The following is a 23119-nucleotide window of genomic DNA, read 5'->3' on the forward strand; positions in this document are numbered from 1 at the left end:
GAAACCACAAAAACACCAAATACGTAGAAAAGCAGTTTAGATCCTATCCTCCGGTTTCGATTTTTATCCTCAGAGGGAAAGTCAGGACTCGAGAGCTGAATGTATTGCATGGCTGGACGCAATAACTGCTTTAATCAAACAAATATGATTCGATGTATTAGCACTCTTTCTGCCTTGCAGGGTCGGGCCACAGGAACCATTCAGCATTAACTAATCAGCTGAAACAGGTAGAAGTTTTTGGAAGGCAGCTGAGATTTCAGGTGGTTAAAAAGGTCAGTCTGTCACTCGATCACTCACTTCCCTCTGTTCGACGGTCTTTTCATCAAACTGCCAAATGGCCATTATACCTGCAGTGTACACTGCATCAATATTACTGATGCTGGTTTATGGCAGGAGGGAAATAGCTCTAGATGTTGACATTGATTTGATTCATGTGACATTGCACATATTTTCACTTTTAGACCACATACTATAGAAATAAACCTGTATAATGTAAATCTGCATCAAATGATAGAAATTATTTTCATCCTTGAAGAGCCTTAAATATGTCTAATCATGGAATATCTTAAATATTTCAATGCGTTTTGATTTAGATTATTAAATGATTGACAGTTTTGTTTTGTTGTTTTTCCATTCCATACCTCTGTCTCTCTTCCCATCACTCGCCTGGTTTCTCTTTGCAGGTTGAGACGCATCGGCACTGATAGGTGACTCCCACATGGTACAGGCTTTGGTTGTGTTCTTGGAGTGTGTTACACGTGTTGACAGATGTCTCCCAGTATAGACCCAGACAGAGATAGATCCCAGGGGAGTGGAGTGACAGGGTGAGGACTCAGCAGAAGAGTTGGGAGACCAGCTCCATTCAGGCTGAGGTAATGTGGCCGGCCCTGTGACGTCTGCTGAGAGCTGTGTCTCTCTATGCCTATTTTGGGTCTCTATCTATCCATCTCTGTCTGTCTGAGTACTCAACTCCGCTGTAGGATGCTCTGAAGTCCTGTCTGCATTTTCAGTCTGTAGGCACAGATCAGAAGCATGGTAGCAATTTACCTGCAGCCTCACTGACTGATCACCGCAGCCCCCGAGAATATCAACAAGGTGGAGAATTCAAATAAAAGGGATTTTTTCATGTGCTATTTTTTTTTTTTTTTTGGGGGGGGGGCATTTCTCACCTTTTTCTCAGAATGCCATAGAGAGAGGGAGGCAGGAAATAAAGTGAGGACTGCAGTTAGGACAAAGCCTTACTGTTAAAGGAAAAGGAATGGGAACTCTAACACATAATAGGAGATACTGTACAATCTATTTTGGTTTAAGCCACTTATTTACTTGATTCAATTTTGCATTCACAGGAGTTCCTCTTGGAGCTGTCTTTAGCAAATTTAGCATTATAATTTGTTAACAATTGTTTTAGCTAACCAAATAACTCTTCATTACTTTCAGCTAATCACTTCAGCTGTAGACCTTTAGCCAACCAACTGCTCACTCATTAGAGCATACAATGAAATATGTTTAATCATATTTTAATTAGCTAATTAATTCCATTTATATATTACAGCTCTTACTTTATCCATTACTTTAAGCACCAATTCCATCTGTTAACACATTACCCAGACGTTTAGTTTACGGTGTCGGTATCTGTGAATTATTTTGAGTTTAATATTTCAACTTTTCCGTTCATTCTCAGTTCCAACAAGCGGTGTTCTGGGCTAACTGAAAGTAAAATTAAATCCCTTTTTAAGGGGATTAAAAGTTTTAGTTGATTTTTATTATTGATGTTAATCAGTTGGACAACAGTAGGCCATGCTGGAAATAATTATGATATACAAATACATATACATGGCAGAAAAAAAGTCCCAAAATCTGTATCTATACATGAAAATGTGTCGCATAACAGACCCACCTTCCTGCTTCACATGAACTGGCTTCCTGTCAATGCTAAATGCATGATCAAGGGAAGGCTTATTTACTTGGCACGTAGGCAATAATTGAAATCAAACATTCAAGGACACTCTAGGGCTCAATTCTTCATCCTCAAGCTGAGGAGACCTGTGCCCTGCACTTTCTCCTCCAGTAGCATGGGACGAAGCTGAGACTTGATTATTTCCCTGTAAGGTGCAGAATCAATGTGAATCAACATCAAATGTATTCTAAAGAAATAGATATTATGGACTTGAATAACACTTTTAATTTAGAATAAATTTTTTGATTGTGATTTATCACATTTAATTTACTTTACTGTTAAGTTGAAGAAGTATCATACTTATTGTAATCTCAACGTAATGGATGGCAGTTATTACTGAGCAAAGATTGCATTTTAGATTACAGATTTATCTCTGATTAAAGCCACCAATCTAAATACATGTGAAAGAGTTCAAAAGGAAACAAACGCTTATGCAACAAATGAAATGATGATAGAGACATTGAAGGAACATTACAACTCTACACAAAGCCAATAGTAATATCAATTAATACTGCAGTTGGATATTTGCACAAAATATCTTTTGCCAATCCTCAAATAAAAATTTTCACACCAAATACGATATGATTTTCATTTCTTCTACAAGTTGGTGACATCTCATTTCCAAGTGCAAAGCAATAAGAACATTTTGTTCATGTTACGTAAACTAAAAGCTGCTAATGAAACAGCTGCAGTTAGACTGAGATAATGAGAAACATCTGATGTGAAGTAACAAATTAATCCATGAAAGAGAACGCTGAGAATGTGTCACACAACATGTAGCATCCTTTAGATCATGTGTTGGCTTCATAATGACACTATTGTGGAGGCAACATTTGGTGTCACTTTGGATATCTATCAAGTAGGTGCTCCAGACTCTGCCTTACTCATCCTTTTGAGATCAGCTTGCAGAACACACATTTAGACAGGATGCAACATTGTTGCCAGGCAATGTGTTATGCTGTTGGTGTGGTGTGGCACCGACTTGTCATCTGGTCTGATTTTCTGAAAGCTCGATGTCTTCAAATATCCATGTTAAGTGAAAAAGAAAGATCACTGCCTTTATGTATATAACGCCAAACAGTCCTGTAAGGAAAAGGGGGAACAATGTGGTGGAGGCAAAACCCCAAAACTCTTCTGGTGAGAATAACATTAGGAGAGTTTGGCATCTTTGTCTTTGTTCATTACATATCTTGCAGCGATGGGCACTCACACCGAGCTCAGAACTCTGCAAGGAGTGAGGAGTGACCCCTTCTGAAGCACTCAGCAGATATACTGTATATAAAAGAGGGTTAAAGCTACAGTATCTGCAGATACCTGTTGGAAAAGGCCATGATGAAGTAGATCACACATCCCTCCTGATGTCACATTCAATGCAAGGGTGTGAAACTTAATAACAAAGCTGAATCCACAATGCAGATCTTAACGAAAATGAATTTATTAACAAAGAGTCCAAGGGGGAGAGGAGAGGAACAACAGAGCTGGGGAACATCCAGGGAGGCAGACAGGAGGATGGCAGAGCATGGCAAAAAAGTGAATGGTGGGTATGACAGGGCACTGAGGACAAAGAAACGGAGACACGGGCTAGTATGAGGTGAGCAGGATCCAACAAACAAGGTAGAGTAATGCAGGAGAAAAGGCCGATCTGGTTACCACGGGAGGACAATCCACGAGCTGGCGAGGAGCGGTGGATCAGACCTGGTATTTGAGCTGCAGCCGAGGGCGAGTGGCAGTCAGAGGTGATACAGTTCAGGTGGTGGAGGGGGAGATGCAGCAGAGAAGTGGGTCAGCCACGCCCAGCCAGATATAGCCAGGAAAAAAAACTAAACCAACAGAGAACACACAGGATCCTGACAAAGGGGTACAATGGCAGGAGAAGATACCAATTATTACATTTGAAGAGTAACAGATCTTTCACAACAGTTTCAAGGACACCATATTTTGCTGCGTTAAGAATGGCATGAAGAAATCTGGAAGTGCAGGAACTAAATGTTCCACGGTTGTGTAATCAGCACAGGCCACTGCCTTTGTAACAACCGACACTATCACACATACAATAATTGGCAGAAAATAGCCATCAGATTCAGATTCTTTAATAAAAACTGTGTGGCCTTTGTAGGAATTCATGCAGGCCTGACAAATAATTAAACTGCAGCATATTTGTCATACAAGATTTTGTACAACACAAAGCTAAATCCACAACACAAATTCAAAAGCCACAGCACAAATACAAAAGCCAATACATGCATGCAAAAGCAGCAACGGGGGGGATTATTATTGCTGGCATATTCGTCTTCCAAACCTTCTTGTCTCCTCGTCAAACAGTCAGCCTTTCTGCGATAACAGTCCTCTAATCAGGACCAATGGCGTAGATGGAAAGCTGTTTTTTATATCTATATTTGTGCAGTGACTTTTGCATTTTGTGCTCTGGATTTTATGATTTGTGTTGTGTCTATCTGTAATTTTTTCATCGGCAGGAAGTGGAGCACCAGAGACATAATGCGCAAAGATGGACTGACACATTTGTATTTAGTGTCATCACGAAATCTATCGACAGTAACAAAAACATGAAGAATTAACAGACTTATCTTTCAGCTACTTTGCGACACACTTTAGCCTGATTAGGCCAACAGACATTATAATCTGTACAGTGCTGTATGTTCACCACATCCAACTCTCTTCAAACACCACCTACTCCGACTTCATTTTGTCACCCTCTTGCTTCTCATTACTGGCATGGCTTTTGAAGCTTGTTTTGAAACCAAGAATAGGATAAATTGCTGTAAAGGATTTCTGACAAAGAGACAACAAATCATGTTGCTGCCGCTGAGACACTAAATGCATCTGATATTAACATTTGTTCCCATTGATATTATAAATAAACCTACATCACACCAATCCCTTTGCCCTCTGATGGTGCTGTAGCTTGTTCATTAGAAGGGGAGGTGACTCCACTGGGACAACTCAGCTCACGGGTAATCAAACCCATATTGGAGCTTCGGGAAACTAATGCAATAAAAACAGCATAAACTTTGGCAGAGAAAATAGTCACACATTTGTACGAGACACCCACCACTCTCTGTGAAGAATAATGTGAATAAATATCCACTTTGTTCTCGTTCACTTTCTTCATCTGTTTTCGTCAAAATAACCACAAGGCGTGATGCTACCACTCCGTCATTTTTTATTTCTGCCAAACACCTTTTTCCCACTCTGATGTGCTGTACTTGCTATCATCTGGTATCTTTTTTCAGCTCGGGTCTTTGACACACCAGCAGGCACTTCAAACAGGGTGAGAGCAGCAGGATCCAGTCGAGGGGCTGCAGGTGTTGGACATTTTGGTGATGAGAATTTGCACAATATACCTAATGAGCGAGGTGGAGTCATTTTACTGTATTTATATGAATTGATAAACAGTGTATTACAGGGCGGGCATACAGAGACATATAGAGACAATCAACCATCTGCGCTCACACTCACGCTTACAAGCAATGTTACAGTCAGCAATTAACCTAAATGTGCATGTTTCTGAACTGAGGAAGGAGGAAGATGCATGGAACCCATTTAGCTGCAGGGAGAACATGGAAACCCCAAATAGCTGTGAGGCAACTGTTTTTTCTGTCTCTCCAAGCGAGAGGTGAAAAGTGTGTGGAAGAAATCAGACTAAATAGTGAAGTGTAGACAAAGCAATTCATTGTTTTTTGGAGCTCTTTGCACCTCCAATAACCTTTCAGTCACAATCTAGTTACACTATCTAACATGACCAAAGAATGTCTCAGTCACTCACACCGTTTGCTCGTGAATGTTAAATGAAACATGGAAGTTGTACAGTAGTTGTAAATGATTTCTCTAGCAGACAGCGAGAAACACTTAAAAATCTGACAAAAATATTGCTTTGTGCTTCAGGAGAGGTATAGAGCTCAACTGAGCTTAAGGCTTTAAGCTCCAGCTGCAGTGAGTAAATGATCTTTTAATATATCTAATAGACCAACTGGGTGTACTGAGGGGTTTTAAGTCCACTCAGGTAAAATGAGGAAAAATGAATGTTGTTTTTTTGTTTTTTTTTTTAAGTTTTCCTCTGCTCCTCCACAGGCCCAGTGTGTGATCAGTGTGCTGTTAGGTCAATGGCTGTGGCCTAATCTCAGACTGGTTCAGCACCTCCCACTCATTTTGTTGTTGTGACTAAATCAACTTCCTTCGATTTGACACTCGCAAGTCTCCCCCAGTCCAATGTGCTCCATTAACTCTCTAATGATCCTCTCAAGATCAAATTAGGAACCCAAAGTAATTATTAAAAATAGATGTTTAGTGGAATATAAAATCCTATGAAGACATGTCATCATACTGCATTCACAGGGGATGTTTTACAGCAGACAAAGTACTTTTATATGTATCTGAAAAAAAGAAAAGAAAACAACACAACAACAACAACAACAACAACAACAAAGCAAAACAAAACATCTGTGCTTTTAGATTAGGGCACTAAAGCCAGGACTCATTTTACATTGCTATTTGTTCTTTTATCGGAGTAACAGATCTGTATACTTTCCCCACCATTGACTGTTATGGTTGAACATTTTAGCATAACACACCAACTACAGCACTGAAGTGTAAAGTGCTGGCAAATGGGCAACTGAAAAGAACTACAGCCTCATTTTATGTCATTCTGAAAATAAATCTCATTCATCTCACTTTCACTCTCTTGACCCTCAATGAGGCCATGCTGAGAGATAGAATTTATCATTGTTACAGCGTGGTGATTCTGCTGCATCTTCTGACGGCCCATTCATGATAGCAGACTGCAACAGTTTGCAGACAGACTCGGCGCTGCATCAACTTATCATCAACTTATTATAGCTACATGGTACCATTTTAAATAGTTGCCACTCACGCTTACAGTTCAGTTATAGCCAAAACCTTGAAAGAGCCTCTGATAAGTTACGTTTATTTCCAACCACTTTTTTCAGTGATGTTCTGGAAAATCATTGCTGTTAGGATGAATTTTTAGGAATATTACAAAGCATGTCTCACAGTTTTGTAAAGAAAACTTGTATATGTCTTTAACATAGGACTTCTTTTACTTGCACCAGTCAGGCTATTGCGTGGAGCATATTGTGATGAATGATTGACTTCATCATTCAAATACTAATAAGAAGTATGTATGTGCATTCAAACCTTTTGCCAACAAGAGATACTCAGTAAGGCTGAATATTGTTTGGGCAAACCTGGAAAAGAGGTGAAGCTGTCCTTTTGTCCAACAGTAACAGTGAAGTTAACAAAACTGTCAGATTTTGACCCATCAGCATATCCTGACTGAGGCTTTCCTCTTTTATTTTTCCTCTGCAGGGCGATTTGATTTGGATGTTGAACCACTTCAGCTGGCTTACCTAAGCAGGGATGTGTACTGGCTAGATGCCAAGGTCCCGTGAAATTGCAAATTCCTCATCCTGTCAGTCAGAGCACGACCGGCTCCCATTCGGAAGCATCTAATTTCAGGTGCTTGTACAGATGATGGACGTAACAAGGATTGGGCAGTAAATCAAGAGCTTTGATTTATGGTCAGTCATTTCTTCACCACACAAAATGTGATACCACAGTGGGTGGTGCTTGAGTTGGCAGGCAGTCATATACCACAACCATCAATCACACAACTCTTCCTTCTCTTCATCCGTAACCCTGAGTGACCTCTCTGTACTCAAGGTGAGTGTCCTCACCTGTATGTCTAAAATCAGTGTTTACACTCTGCAGCAGAAGTTTAAGCACATCTCTGCTCTCCGGAGTCGCAGCAGTCTCTCTGAACACAACACTGACCATCCATCATGCGACAAATATTTCAGCTGTTTGTGAGTTGGCATGCAGACTTTACACATGCTCCACTGCTCATGTTTTTTTCATTAGTATTAGCATTTCAAACAGCTTCAGCATTGAAAATCTGTCACTTCTCTTCTTTGGGGAAAACAGGATCAGAGTTGCTCACCCCTATGTCTTGTCTCGGCTCATTTGTTTTCGTTGAGGACGTCAGAGTGAGGAGCATACTAAAAAAGTGACTAATTGTTAACCAATTGTTTTGAGTTTACCCAAAAGACTTTGTAGCCCTGATTATAAACGGGAGCAGGGAGTCATCCAAAGTGTTAAGGTATGTAATCTGGGTGATGATCGATCTGTGCACTCTCCTTATCGTTGCCCCTGTATTTTCAAACTCCCTGCTTTGACAGTTTGTGTTTTCCAGTGTGCACCAAAACAGACTGCTGACTAATAGTAATCAGCCCAATGAAGGATTATTGCTCTCCCTCTATCAAAATGAGAGGAGCCCAATTAATAAAAACCTTCAATACAGAGGTTTTTGTTTTTTTTTTCATTGTGAACTTCACATCAGCGCAGCAGAACTGTAGCAAAGCCTGTTTTATAATAAACTGTATTTAAATGCCTCAATTAATCTCATGTAAACCTTGTAGATTTGTGATTTTACATGGCAAAATGCAATTTATTTTCTCTTTGGTTGACAAAAACAAAAACAAAGGCTGGATTTGGCCACATGAAAGCTTTCAATTTCTAGCTTTTGCTCTTAAAGAGTCTGCTTCAAGAAAACAGTCAGGTAATTACACAAATGCTGCGTTGGACTGATGAATGGGAGCTCAAAGGCACATTCCAGCAGTAGATTTGTGTATCTTTTAAACATAAATGTTTAACAGCGGCATGATGTTTAGAGGGACTAAAAAGATAAAGATTAATTAAAAAAAGAACGATTTCTTTGCACATGGCCCTTGCTGGCATTTGATCTAAGTGAAAAGAGCTGCTCTCTTTCTGAACCCCGCGGCTGTACATGCTACACACTGCCTTCCGTTTGTCATGTTCTTGACATACCTCCATTCACTTTCCAATTAGCACAAACTTTGGCTCAGCTGTTCAGAAACATGGACATATCTGAACCCATTCCCCTTTCTGATAAACCTGCCATCCTCTCTCCTTTGAGCTCCACCAAATTGAGCTAATGGATCCACTTGTTAAAGTTACTGACATTTGGACATGTTGTAGTCTCAGATTAACTTCTTGCTCATTGAAATGTGCTTATTTTCTTCACAGAGTTTGATTATAACAGATCCACTCCCTCAGTGATTAATGTCTTGTTTTCTTAATCTCTGCTTTTAAATAGCATTTGAGTACTTAAAGAGAGACAATATTTCTTTAGTTCCTGATTTGCCAAACAGAATTAAAATGCAAATTGCAGGCACCCACACCCCATTTTCATATACGTGTCCTTCATGGATATGCATGACTTCACCTTTAGAGTCTACATCTGCATAGGAACCATCTTATCTTTCCATCTCTTGCAGCCAATGTGAACTCTGTTCGGTGAAACAGGAAATAGTTTTTTAAATGTCCCTATAATTCATAAGAGGGGTGGTCGGGAGTTGTTGTTTCATGAGGCGGTTCTAAAGTATTACTAAATTGTTGGATAGAATTCTATTTCTGAAATTCAATATGACCAGCAGTCTGTTTTCCAAGGCTCATCTAAATGAGCTGTGTGAGGACATTCAAGAATAGACTACTGATAGATTTTCTCCTGCATTATACAGAGGATTAGAGCTTATTGTGTCATGTACTCGTGATGAATTCAGAGCCAGGTGGCCATTGGAATGAGCTGGTCTTCTCCTAAATTACACACTGCTACATCATTGCTCTCCATCTGCTTGAGAATACATAGATTTCGTGCTGAGGTCAGCGCATTTGGATGAATTTTAAAACATCATACAAATTATAATATGAAGATGAAATTCAAATTGGATTCAAATGAAAACAGAAACTGATTGATTCCTCACGAAATAGGCTGTAGTATTGCTCTTTTTTTAAAGCCATGTTACACATTTATCTGTTCAGACTCATTTTAGGCAACTTGTTTCTGTACGACAGGTATCAGTGTGTTGGGATCAACCCATCGTGTCTGGAGAGGTCACTCACAGCATGGTGCACAACATTCGACAAGTAGGTCCTGCGTAGAAATATCAAATAACAAGTGCTGGTAATAAATCTGCTCACAGAGAGACACAGACACCGCGAACAAGCAAAGATGCTCAAAAAATGTTTTCAATGGTGCTGTGAGAACAGCACCATTGACATAACAATAGTTAGTCATAATTGGATGTGATTTCATGGATTTTAGGCTTTCTCATTCATGAATGTCACTGAAATTAACCCTAACCCTATCATTTCAGTGGTGTCAGGATGGAGTACTGTCACCGAGCTGTGAGAAAGTAGGCTATTGTTGTCACAGTCAAATGAACCATAAATACCACGAATGCACACACGGAATCAGCCAAAGACGTGGTTAAATTTTGATTCACTGATGTTGGCCTGGACTCTGTGACTGGGCCAAATGTTTTACAGAGTTCTATCTTCATAACAGGAATGCCAAAAATCTTTTTTTTTTTTTAAAATCCATACAGTTTTATAGTGACTTTGCATTTCACAAACTACCTCTGAAGCATATTAGAGTTGATTAACAATTTCACTGAAAGAAGCTGAGGCTAAAATGTAAGCACAAATACAATTTCTACTGATGATGAAACCTTTAAAATAGCTTTAACAAGAATATAATGTGTTGGAATCTGTTTAAAAAGACTTTTAACGTAACGATGGAAAAAAGCAAATCATTACTCAAGTCCTGAGTGCTCTTTATTTCTATCCAGTCAGTGCCAAACAGACGGAGCTATTAATATAGCTGGTGAAAATATCAAAGAACTCAAGAGCAATTTCCCTCAGGAGCTGGTAGAGACCAAAAAAGCGAGCTAAAAGAGTAAATACTGCTCTGCAACTCAAAGATTGTATGAGCAGAAAATCTTGCAGCCAGGATATTATTAATAATATAAATATTATTGATTAATAGTTCTAATTAAAGACTCAAAACCTCAGCTACAAAGGTGTGGTTTGATTGGACTTTATGAGTAGATACAATTTAATGCATGCAACTGGCATGTTGGTCAGAATGGCTGAATTAATTTCCACCATCCAGAACAAATGTTTCGAGTAAGAGGAATCATTTGGAGAATACGTGTTGAGGAAAACATCAAGCTGTTGCAACAATCGGCAGAAGTTGAAGAAGATGATGCTCAATAACTGATTTGGTGACGGCTGGTGCTTCAAAAGAGTGAAAATACCCATGAAGCCTTCACAGAGGAAGAGGGAGTGAACTTGGGTAAATAGCTAAAAGCAAATAGACTGACGATAACACAGTCAATGCCCATTTTCATAGTTTACTCTGATTCATTGGCTTCCTCATGGAGTCCCATCTATCACTGTCAAAGGCTAGTTCAATTGTAATGGATAAAATGCCACAATATCTACATCCTCTCACTGGTTAACATTTATTGAATAAGACAAGAGCAGCACTGTATGTTGGGATCCCACTCACTTAGTCAATTAGCCATATTGGGTTTGAATTTTTTTTTTATTATTTTTTTTTTGCAGGGTGAATAACAGTATATGATAATATTATATAACAGTCTGGGTTTTTGCTGTAACTGTTGCAAAGAAGATGCCTATCAAGGGACAATGAAATTTAACTTTGAAAAAGAAAACCAGCAAGACTAGCCGGCTTTTTGCGTTAACAATCCATTGAAAGGTTGTGGCCTGTGAAATGTGCTGGTCATCAAATTGAGCTTAGGGTCATTAGACGTCGCAGCTTCCCTCAGTTCTTTCAGCGAATCATTCGGTAGCCTAGCCCACAGCCGCTCTGTTCTGATTCAGTCAGCATTCACGTCTTTGTTTTGGCTTTGTTCACAGCTGCTCTCAGCGAAGATGCTCAAAACCCCTCTGCTCACTACCTGCCCCGCACTGAATACGAGACTTACACACCAGAAGAGTCGCTGGTTAACAAAGCAAAAACAATTAGCAACATCCTGATTAGATTTGTCAGGTGGCCAGAAACATGACTCCTGTGAATGTTAATGTGGCTCCATAAATGCTGTCTGCAATCGAGTGCTGTGTTGTTGATGTATTGGTGATAATAAATTGTAAAGACTGAAGATGTAGAGGAGAAAATTGAAATCTATTTCTCTTTCATCTTATTAATTAACTGAGCAACTTGAGAAAACACAGAATAAAATTGTATGATTTATTTTGTGTCAGTAATTATGAATTTTGTTTAGTTTATCATTAGGATTATTTGCAAATGTTTCATACAGTAATGAAGTACTTTAGAAAGTTGTGTAATTTTCATTTCTTGTAGCTGAAAGAATCAAATGCTGTCTAATCTTGTGTTCATTTTCACTTTTTTTTTTCTTGTTGGGGATTTTATTGCCACTGTAGAAAATCCACAGGTTCGCTCTTTCATTTCACATGCAGCAGAAACTGATGTGCATGAAAACAAAAACATTTGTCAGCCATATCATTTTCATAGGTCAAGATATTAAAGCGTGACATAAAAAGAAGCCAGAGATTAAAGCTACATCTGCATCTGCAGGCAATTACATCCTGTCAGGTCTTTTCACTTAATATGCTCACCTACGGTTTGCCGCCTGGGGATATCCGAGAAATATGCAGTGTAGGACTTGTAGCCATAGCAACACAGCCACAGCTGAGGTTCACTCTCACAGAAAACAATTAATGGTGACATTTATCCACATGTGCAGCATTTTTTTTTTGGCTGGGATATGGATGCAGATTCCACTCTGACGCCCATTTCCCTGCTAGTTATTTTTTATTTTGTTATCTACATAGAGTCTCCTGCTAACACTGCTAGGTCCCTTCAGATTGCATGTGAAAAGTCATGTCATTGTGTTTTTGTTTTTTTTTTACAGCTCGAGAATAGCTGGATGTGCTTCTGTGTGTTAACCCATCCACCCCATGATACTGACAGCTCCTCCTCAGCTACCTGTGGCTCACCTTCAGTAGGGGAAACAGAGAGAGCTGCCTCTCTGGATCCTGGGGGGCATTCAGATGTTCCCACTTCTGACAAGAACATCCTTTTGTTGTATGGTATTCAAAATTCAGCTGGTTCCCACCGAGCAAACTGTGACTTCTGCCAGGAATATATCCCTGTTTTTTGTCTCTGTTTTAGGGGCAGAATATAATGACAAGACATGGTAAGTTGTTTCTTAGAGCCTTTTCTGACAAGAGGCAAATAGGTGAATCAAGCAGGTAGACGGAGATAAAGAGATAAATTGAGAGACAGAGAAACAATTTGATTTCATTTTAAGTAATAGTCTGACATATTGGGCAAACATTCATTGGAGTTTGTGTCAGAACACCGTACCGTGAAAGCGTAAAACAAAAACATTTCCATTTTGTTCTGTTTTGTGCAAATGAAACAACACATTCATTAATTTTAAGGTGTTAATCAGTCATCAACATTGTGTGCTAAGATTATATTTTAGATTGCAAATATTATGTTGTACTATCAGATGTGAAGAGAAATACAAAGGTGAATGGGAGAACACACCTATGACTTGATTGGTGTGAAGACCTTCAGCACATAATGACAGTGTACACAAAGTGCACTGAAAGGTGTAACCTGTCTTTTTACTACTTCATGAAAAGGAGTGATTACATCAGCTTGTTTTCACTCAGAGAGCGTTCTCTTTTATCCGACAACAAATATGTGCTAAGAACTCTAAAGGCTGGACCACAGGATACAGACAAAGAACAGGCAGCTTTAGGTGAAGTCAATCAGTGTTTATTATAAAGGAGTTCACCAGATCGGTCTTTTGGGGGTTGGATGGCCAAAAGGGAGCCAGTGAGCCGGTGGGTTTCCAGAGGGACTGCCGGGAGTGGGCAGATGCAGCTCAGGAGTGGAGTTGAGGCAGGAGTTCCCAGGATCACATAAGGGTCACGAAGACTAGTAGCAAGTAGGTGCCTGATAGGTACCACAGGAGGGTAACAGACGATCTGGCGATGAATTGAGGCATGAAGCCATCCTTTATCCTGCAGCAGTGTAGATGGCTTGACTGGGAGGTCAGGAGCAGGTGTGCAGGTGATCAGAGTGGATCTCAGAATTTGCCCCCAGCTCCAGACAGACGTGGACAAAGACAGGAGACAGACACGCCCACAGAAGGGAATGGACAACACAGGAGTCCCCCACTAATAGTATACAGTCCCCTTTTGGTCCATATCGTATTTCTGCAAAGTTTAAATGGAAGAAAGACGCACTCAAGGACAGGCCGCTCATCTAAAATAAATTTTCAGTTGGTTCAGAAATGAAGATGTGTCTGTAAAAGTCAGCATTTAAATTCCACAGCAAGGAAAAATTGCGCAATTTTTTGAATCTGAAAGGCAAGACAGACATCATCACCCCAAAATCAGGACAGTACTATTCGGAATAATACTAGGTGTGTGGGTGGCATGGTGGATTTAGTGCCGCTGGCTCATAGCAAAAAGGTTCTGTGTTTGATTCCCAGGCCTGCTGAGGCCTTTCTCTGTGGAGTTTGCGTGTTCCTGCTGTGCCTGTGTGGGTTTCCTCTGAGCACTCTGGCTTCCCCCCTCAGTTCAAATACGTACACATTTCAGTTAGTCAGTGATTCTAAAACGCCTGCAGGTGTGAATGGGTGCATGTCTCTACAAAGACTGACGACCTGTCCAGGGTGACCTTGCTCTTACCTTGAGCGTTAGCTGGGATTGGCTGCAGCACCCCCTGTGACCCTGACTGATACGGTATAGAAAATAACTGAAAGAATATTGCAGATGAGTCGTGCTCTCACAGCTCCATCACTGTGGGAAATAGATCTATCTTTTACTCCAGATTTACCGGGAATTTAAGTCTCTGTTGTGTACTCTGTGCCAACTTAGAAGAAAAAAAACAAAAAAAACAAAAACCCTTTCAAGTCATTCTGTGACACAAAATGATGCGCTAAATATACAAGAGTGATAAATGTATGCATGATAATACAATATCAAACAAATCTACAGTCATTTTCAGGCTGAGAGTAAAATTTGCACAGGGCACCAAGAGGCAGCCAGGACAAGAGGTAAAATAAAAGAGGATGCGAGTGATGTGCGTGGGAATTCTGTTTTTGCGGATTTCTTTCATTCAAAAGTTAGGCATGCAGAGGCGCTCTTATTGCATATATTAAGATATGTATGCCCTTTTGAAGAAAGTGGGTTTCCATGTATATTTAATGCCATGGTTTGCAGAGCTCTGGTTGAATGTGGACGGTAATGAGGTCTGGCATGTTGGAAACATGCTGTGCTACTCGTCTTCTCCCAAGGTGCACACAAGAATCAGCGCAGAGAGCCACACGTCTACTCAGCTTCTGCCTCTGCATTTGTCACTACAGACTCAGTTAACATCACCTCCACTTCTCTGCACACTCTGGATCGTGTATATGTGCATTTACATTGCACTGTATGTGTGTATGCGCATATTCAACAAAAAGCCAGATCTTCAGAGTCTGTGAGAGTTCAACACTTCCCAGAGGACATTTTTCATATCCTTTCTTTGTTTCCCAGAATTTAGTCAGCTCTTATTTGGAGCCAACTAAATTCTGCCCTGTTTTCGCAAAGCTGAGAGCATGTCAAACTTTAAGAGGTTTGGACAACAGATGAACACAACCCATGAAACGGAAGGGATCTTTTGTTGTACTTACATGCCTTCATTTGATTACAATCTCAATTTCTGGACTTTTGCAGGTGCATTTATAGGCCAAGTTCTCTTTGGTATCCTACTGTTATCTTAAGAGTTGACAATTTCAAACAAGTTAAGATCAGAGCAGTGAGAACAGAAAGAAAGAAAAGCGTAACTGAGGTGAACCCTAATTGTGTTTGGGCTGAGATACTTGGAAATCTGTTAGGAGGAGAGACTATTAAGAAGAAGGAAATTGTCAATATCTTATATTGATGTTAAACTGAGCTAAATTATATTTTCGGGAAACAGGCTGGACAAAGAGAGCTCTTAGTTCAAATTTCCCTCTAATCAGGGTGCTCAATTTAAGATAACAAATGCAGATAGACAGAGCACAAGAAAATGAAGAAAACATCTTTACAAAGTGCACAACAAGAAAATTCAGATATCACAATCAAAATGCACCTAGAGCATGGATTTTATCCCCCTTTACTCACACTGGAAACACATTAGATATCACTTAATAACCTGTACGAAAAGGAGGGACAATTATAGCAAACAAAAACCTTTCATAATTTCATCATTCACCAGACTATTTTTTTACAACAGATGTGGAAAAAATGTTACATGTTCATACATGTTTTTTCTTTTTTGCAGTGAATTGAACTCACTTTGGAAATCAAAAATCTATTTAGGATTGAAAACATATTCAAATCCTTTCAATTTAAGGACGGTCATCCTTGTGCCTTCAAGATTAAGGAAAAGAGGCACTTGCACACATTAGTTTACATCGGTAATTTTACTATTATATATTACAAATGTTTTAAATATTTAGATTTAGAAAATTATGAACTGTTTTCTGATTTATTCCAACATCTTCCCAGAACTGTAGAGTTGAATCGCATAATAAACCTACAAACCTGAGACACTAAAATAAAATAAGCTTGCTACACAGTAGCAAATATAAACCAAGTACAGAAACACATTGAACCCATAACATCTTTTAAGTCAACGAAGTTGGACTGTACTGTATTTACCAGAAAATATACTAAATATACTACCTTGTGAAATCTGCAAAATATCTGCCAACTATGGCTGATCCTGTATGCAAAATAAAATGTTTAACATTTATGATGTGATGTTGACCGCTCATCCAAGGACATTGTGGTGTTCAAAATGAACGTGCTCAACCAGGCAACGTTTTGTTTTGTTAATACACGTGCGCACACACACACAGTAAAAACCCATCCTCATCCAGTCCTGTGTGCGATTCACTCAGGTACTCTATTCAACGGTCAATCATAGTGAGCTGCTGAACAGCACGTTTGTAATGAACCATTTCTGTCCAGTGCATTTTTGCAGGGCCAGTTGGTAGCCAAACTCATTGTCACTGTTTGAGACAAGCTCTAGGCATCTCTTTGATTTCATGTTCTGAATGGATCCTCCCTGAAAAGATAAAAGCAGGATGGTTAAAATTGTTCTGAGCTCCAGACAAACAATTTGTGTGCACAACATAACTTGTCTTCTTTCAAATCCACACTGCTATGAACAGATACGGACGTGAGTCGCTTCTAAGCTCTGGGGGTTTTTGGCTGATTCACACTGCCATCCTCATCAGACCCACCAGATAGCATCAACACAGTTTCAAGGGAGAAACAACAGTGCAATTGCCAGTGTAGCCATACATTTTTTTCTTCAAGATTGAGAGAATACGCAAGATGAACAGACTGAACCCAAAGAGAGAGAGAGAAAAAAAAAAAAGAAATACAAAAAACAGACCAACACAGACATGTGGTACTGATGTATGGAATGCTCAAATCCATCATAATGTTGCTATTTTATGCAACATTATGATGGATTTATGATGGAAAAATTTGAAGCTGCTCCCACAAATCTTTTAAATGGTCTGAAATATACTTGATGCAGTGCATTTCAATATAATTAGAAAAGGAAACTTAGCAGATAGTCAGTCAGACCCCAACTGGTGACTACAAGAAGTGTCACATCTGTAGTTTTGGTGCTTTAGTGTGGACACAAAAATCATTTGGTAAACTAGTAAAGAAGTAGTGATTATCAAGATTGTTCCTGTTAACAGGAAAAAACAGTGAAACTCCATGTTTCTGCCTCAGTCAGACCAAGATGACCAAAACAGACAACTTTCTGACCTTTGCAGTCAGTGATTACATGAAGTCTTTAACCCACAGATCTCAGCAGATATCTTGTTCCTATAACTCTTCTTTCTGGTTGTGGAGTATCTGCCTCTTGTAGGTGGGATTTAGCTCATCCAGACTGAGACTGCATGACTGACTTGGCTTGGTTCAAGATGTTCCATCTCTTCACTCTGTTCTTCAGTTGGTTTGACTTTTTAGGATCTGTGTCCTGCTCAATGGTGAGCAGCAAGCTCTCCGACTTCAATCACTTAATCACTTCTGAAACTCTAAACCTCGCTCAGGACTGTATGGAGTGTGAAAGAATAGGAAAACATGTGCAAAATGAAAGCAAGCTTACAAATTTTAATATGACCGAAGTTTCCAGCAGTTGTGAGTTTGGACTGAGTGGGCAGAAAATGTTCCTGCATGTTCTGGTGAAATAAGGCAGGATTTTCTCATTACAGTGTCAGGACTGACAAAAGGCAAGGGACTGAGGAGACCATCAACATTCAATAGGTGTGCGGAGTGAGAGAGATTTTTCCAATACTGCTAGAGGAAAGCAGAGGGATACGGGAGAAAAATAGACCCAAGAATTGGACAAGTTGTACTGGCTATGAGTTAAATTATTCTTTCTGTATTTCCACAGGAGTCTGGCCTGTCTCTGAGGTCCAAGAGGCATGTTTTATCGATACTAAATTGGTGTAAGCTGCTGGAAGTCAGCATTTCTAGACCAATGTATTGAGATGCCCCAAACTATCCCATAAAAGCAATCAAGATAAAAAGGATATCTCTGCTAATCCAGGTCCATTTAAGAGCATTTGTTTGCTGAATCCCCATTTTGGTCCACTTTTTGTAAGCTGAGCTATGCATGAGTGAAATGCGCAGATGAAAATTTTCTACTAGATTATAGTATCTGATATTATCCAATTTACAGTGTCTCCAAGATTAGTGAGCAACTTTGTGCTGACTGAGACCACACAATGTGGTTGGAAGCATAGGAAACAAGAAGCAAGACAGATATTTCTCTTTGGTTGCTGTTCGCACAGTCAGGAGCGAACCTTCGAGCTGAATTGATCTGACATTCAACCGAAGCAACAAAATAAAACATTAAGTCTTTCAATATTTCAAATTTGGCTTTTTATTTTTTTAAGAGCAGAATAGAACCCAAACTATCAAAGAGTTCAACACTTGAGACTGAGATAAAAAAAATATTTCTTAAAGAATTTTTCTCCACAACCTCCATAGTTCTTGTTGTCAAATACTTGATCACTTTCTGGCAGAGTGCACTGCAGTTAAATTCCTGATGCCTGCATGTTAAACCAGCTGTTTAGTTCCTATTCATTGCGTCTTCATACTACCTTGATGCCTGTTATTTAGATATGACATATACATTATTAAACGACTTTAAGCTTTCAGAGTAAGCAAAAGCGCTTTGTTTGCAGCCTTTCCTGGACAATGGACTATCAGCAAACCCAGGCTATCACCTTGTAGTTCTATGCTATACTACATTTAAAAGGGCTCGCAGTTGACTGCAGACCCAAAGGTTGCAAGTAATTCAACTGAATGTATTTGAATTTACATATATAAGGAAGCACTGAAAGGTTTTTTGCTGGTGTTTTTCCACAAAAGCCACACACGAGGCAGCAGCAACCTATAGTCGCAACTATATTCTATAGTTGAAAGGAAATTTGTCCAGCTAACAAAAAGGTGAGATTAAATTTATTGGAAGAGTTTTTATATGTATGAATAGACCTCAGGGACAAGGATTGACTGTTTATGGTTATGTTTATTATGTAAGTTTGGTTTATCACTGTCCATGTGCTGAGTAAAACCATCTTAATAATAAGTATAAATTTAGTTTCATGTCATTAACATAATGATAATATCAGGTATTATCTTTGTTGATTTGTTAAAAGTTGTTATTTTTGTACATCAACTCATCACAACCTGTGCTGCAAACTCAATTTCATAAATGTAGCTTTTCTTCAGAAAGATGACAACCCCAGTCTCTCTGAGGCTCTGATTAGCTGACAGTTTCTCAGACCAGAGGAGATGATATATGTTTTTCTCTGTGTTTCCTCAGCCAAATGATCAAAGTAACACATTGGTGCTGCTTCTTAAACCAGTCTCCATGATTTGTCCAACAAAGCAATATAAGAGGGCATATAGCATATCAACAGAACAGGTATGTTTAACATAAAAAGAAAAGGCATCACCCACACACATTCACACCAGCAAACATAACCATGCAATCCCACCCACTGAACATATTTCTATGTTTGCTGTTTTAATCCGCACATACAAATGTTGCTGATGGTGCTAATGCTTATAAAAACCTTATAAAACCACACAGACACACATGTAGCAGCAGCGCAATGGAGACGCGTCTGTAGTAATATTTTCTTTGTCTTTGTCTTCACTAAAAAAGGAACCCCCCCCCCAAAAAAAAAAAAAAAAAACACAACCCACAATTCTAATTAGAAATGTCCCAACAGCTAACAGTGCAAGATATTTTTGGCCCACGTCAAAGCAGTAAATCCAAATCACCCACTGTCACGGGGCATTTTGCGAGGCAGCTGCTTGTTCTGCTAAACCAGAATTTGGAAGCACAGAACCACAAATGAAGAAAGACAGTGATTGGGTCTCAATGGCAGAGGTACAAAATTAAGGGGAACTCTGATCAATTAGTGAACTAGAACTCATAGGTGAATTAATGTCGCCTTAAATGACACTGATTGTTGTGTTTGCAGAGAATGTGTGGGGCAGTATCATGTTTTGTCACCTGAGTGAAGAGCCAGTGGAACTTCATGCGTTTGGCTGCAGCATAGCTGCACTCAATCAGGCGAGGTCTGCTATTCACCTCCACCAGGCACTTGTTGTCTTCGTCGTCTATGGTGGGACTGAGAAGACCAATGTGCAGCTGCTGAGTGCTCGTGTAGTACACATTCTGCAAAAGACACCACATCCTGCTATGAACAAACTGTGTTGTGTTACTGAATATATACTAAATGTTCAGATGGCTGGAGTTGACATTTAGATAACGGTCCTCCCAGAACTGTATATGACCATACACCTAATATATTATGCAGCAAATGAATACAGTTGTTTGCCCATATTAAACTGACAAAACACAAAAATTATTTACAGCAAAGAAACAGATGAAGCATGTTGTGTTTTCAAAAACAAGGACATGATGATCCAATCATGAGAGTGAGGCAGACAGTTTGAAGTTTGAGTTTGAGTTTGTGAGTGACAAGAGAGTTTAGTGCACGGAGTGAAATTCACGCAGAAATTTGTGACAGTGATATTTGTAAGCAGTTTTAGTGTCAGAATCACTTTAGTATACAATGAATATCACAGTTCTGTGGTATGTAAAATAGTCAAATCATCTGCATTTTGGCCAGCTGTAGCACTGAAATATGGATGTATCTCATAATGTTATAAAATAATTCATCAGTTGGAGGAGCCTGCTTCATTTTAACTTTTGATATTTTCATTAAATTTGCTGAAAACTATGTTCTGCTGTATATGGAGTATTTTTACATTGTTCCTCTGGCATGTTAATAGGTTTGTTCTATCTAAGTGATAATTGGGTGGAGAGAATCAACACAGACTCAGTCTGAAGAAATTCCTACGGTGAATAAGTGAGACAGGGATAACATTGCTTTCTGATTCCAAAAAAGCTAAAGAAAAATAAGGCCCTGTGTGCCTCCTCTGCTGCCTGACTTGCTTTTAATCTTATACTCTCATCTTGTTTGTGTGATAACAACCAAGCGGCCTCCTTCACAGTAAACATTTAACAGTCTGACAAGTGTGATTTTTTTGTATGTGCGGCTCATTTTTGGAGGAACGCAGGCTGCTACACTGAATCGGTTTTCTCTTGTTGCAGTGCTTGGTATGTTGTAAGTTGTTGTAAGTATGTTGTAAATTTATTACTGCTTGGACTTTACTATATGCTTGCCTTCACTGTGCTCTTGTAAAATCATCCATGTGTTGCATCGTGAGGTTCCGTCCGTGCAATTTTCTTTTGAAATTTTGATGTACTGAATATAACACAGCACCTCAGGAACAATGTCAAGCTCTACCAAAGTACCATCAATGGAGAAGAGCTGACACTTGCAGTGGCACATTTTGACTGACTACAGCAGAAGTTAACAACAGTCTGTTTTGTGTGAACTATTATTGAGGCAAACCGGAGGCTAATTCCTCTAGATGACGTAATACTGAAATATAAAAATAGAGCAGACTAGATTTGTCTTGCAGAGGACATCCCTAATTTCATTTGAAACGCTGCCGCTACTCCAAACCTTTGCTTGACATGCCTGGATTTATGAAAGATTCATAACACATAGTATATTTATATTTAGCAAGATTTTGTATTATCTAGGTCTCAGGAGTTGACTTGTCTTGAATGTTTTTGGGAAAACTGCTTATAAAAAGCCACAAGATTATTGATATTTTTGACTAAAATAGGTCTGAATTACTTTTGAAGTACAGTGTATTCTAAATATCAACACAGGTGTGACACATTCAATAGTTTATTTTGAGAAGAAGGGATTATGTGTCATCCAACCTCACTCTATAAGATTCACAACTGTCACTGTGATGTAAAACAATCTCTACACATGCTCAGACATAATAGGAAGAAGGGTTCAATTGGAGCCACAAGAGGCTGGAGAAAGTGAATGATGATCAGCACCATGTTATATATTATATATATGATATATTAAATCTGGCTATATGCTACATTTTATATGAAACAGTGAAAGAGAGAGCATGCTCTGACCTGAGGTGTCATCCCATGACAGAGGTACAGAATAGGGACGTTGTCGTTGTCGGGCCCCTGGTCCAGACAAAGATCATTCTTCAGAGAGTTTTTCAGCTGATTGATAAAGAAAAACACATCCATCATTAGGTAACAGTATCAGCAAATTAATTATTCTGCAAACATGCTCAAGTACTGCATGACAAGTTTACAGTTTAAAATACAGTATGGAGAAGATTCTTGATATGATATAATGTATACACTATGTGGTATAAAGTTAAAATATGCTCCCCAACAGTAGACAATGATCTCAGTGACTAACAATCATCAAAGTGAAAGAATTATTCTTTCACTTTGATGATATCTGGCTTGTTTCGTTTCTTTTTTGGTTTCTTAGCCTGCCTCTTTTCCTCGTTGTAAATCCAGCAAGTTGCTGACTCCAGCATAAATTGAAAGAGTGAAACCAATGAGGATGTCAGAGAAAGGTTGGGAGTGTGACAAAAAAGTGGAAGAAGCAGTGGAAGGAATAAGGGGAGGAGCAGACTACATTGCTTTGATGTCCCCTGGTAGTATTTGCTTTATTTCCAGGAAGCACTTTTCAGAAAAAAAATGTATATATGACACATGGCATCAGTGCAGTGAGGCAGATCCAGTGACCTTTCAATGCCATGTTTGACCAAAAATTCATTTATTGTACC

At 39.2% G+C, this 23119-nt stretch overlaps 1 protein-coding gene across 2 annotated transcripts in view; it reads right to left on the reverse strand.

The window, feature by feature from the left end:
• Positions 1-13719: 13719 nt before the first annotated feature.
• galnt18b (UDP-N-acetyl-alpha-D-galactosamine:polypeptide N-acetylgalactosaminyltransferase 18b) overlaps positions 13720-23119 on the reverse strand; it is a 63883-nt gene continuing 54483 nt past the window's right edge. For both annotated transcript variants that reach the window (XM_029497935.1, XM_029497934.1), the window contains 3 exons: positions 22443-22538; positions 20439-20603; positions 13720-16952 (listed from right to left, as the gene is read on the reverse strand). In XM_029497935.1, the coding sequence (XP_029353795.1) occupies positions 16806-16952; positions 20439-20603; positions 22443-22538 (408 nt within the window). In that variant the 3' untranslated portion in view covers positions 13720-16805. The remainder of the gene's footprint in view (positions 16953-20438; positions 20604-22442; positions 22539-23119) is intronic.

Source organism: Echeneis naucrates, chromosome 3, assembly GCF_900963305.1.
Source record: "Echeneis naucrates chromosome 3, fEcheNa1.1, whole genome shotgun sequence".
In the NCBI taxonomy this organism is placed as follows: domain Eukaryota; kingdom Metazoa; phylum Chordata; class Actinopteri; order Carangiformes; family Echeneidae; genus Echeneis; species Echeneis naucrates.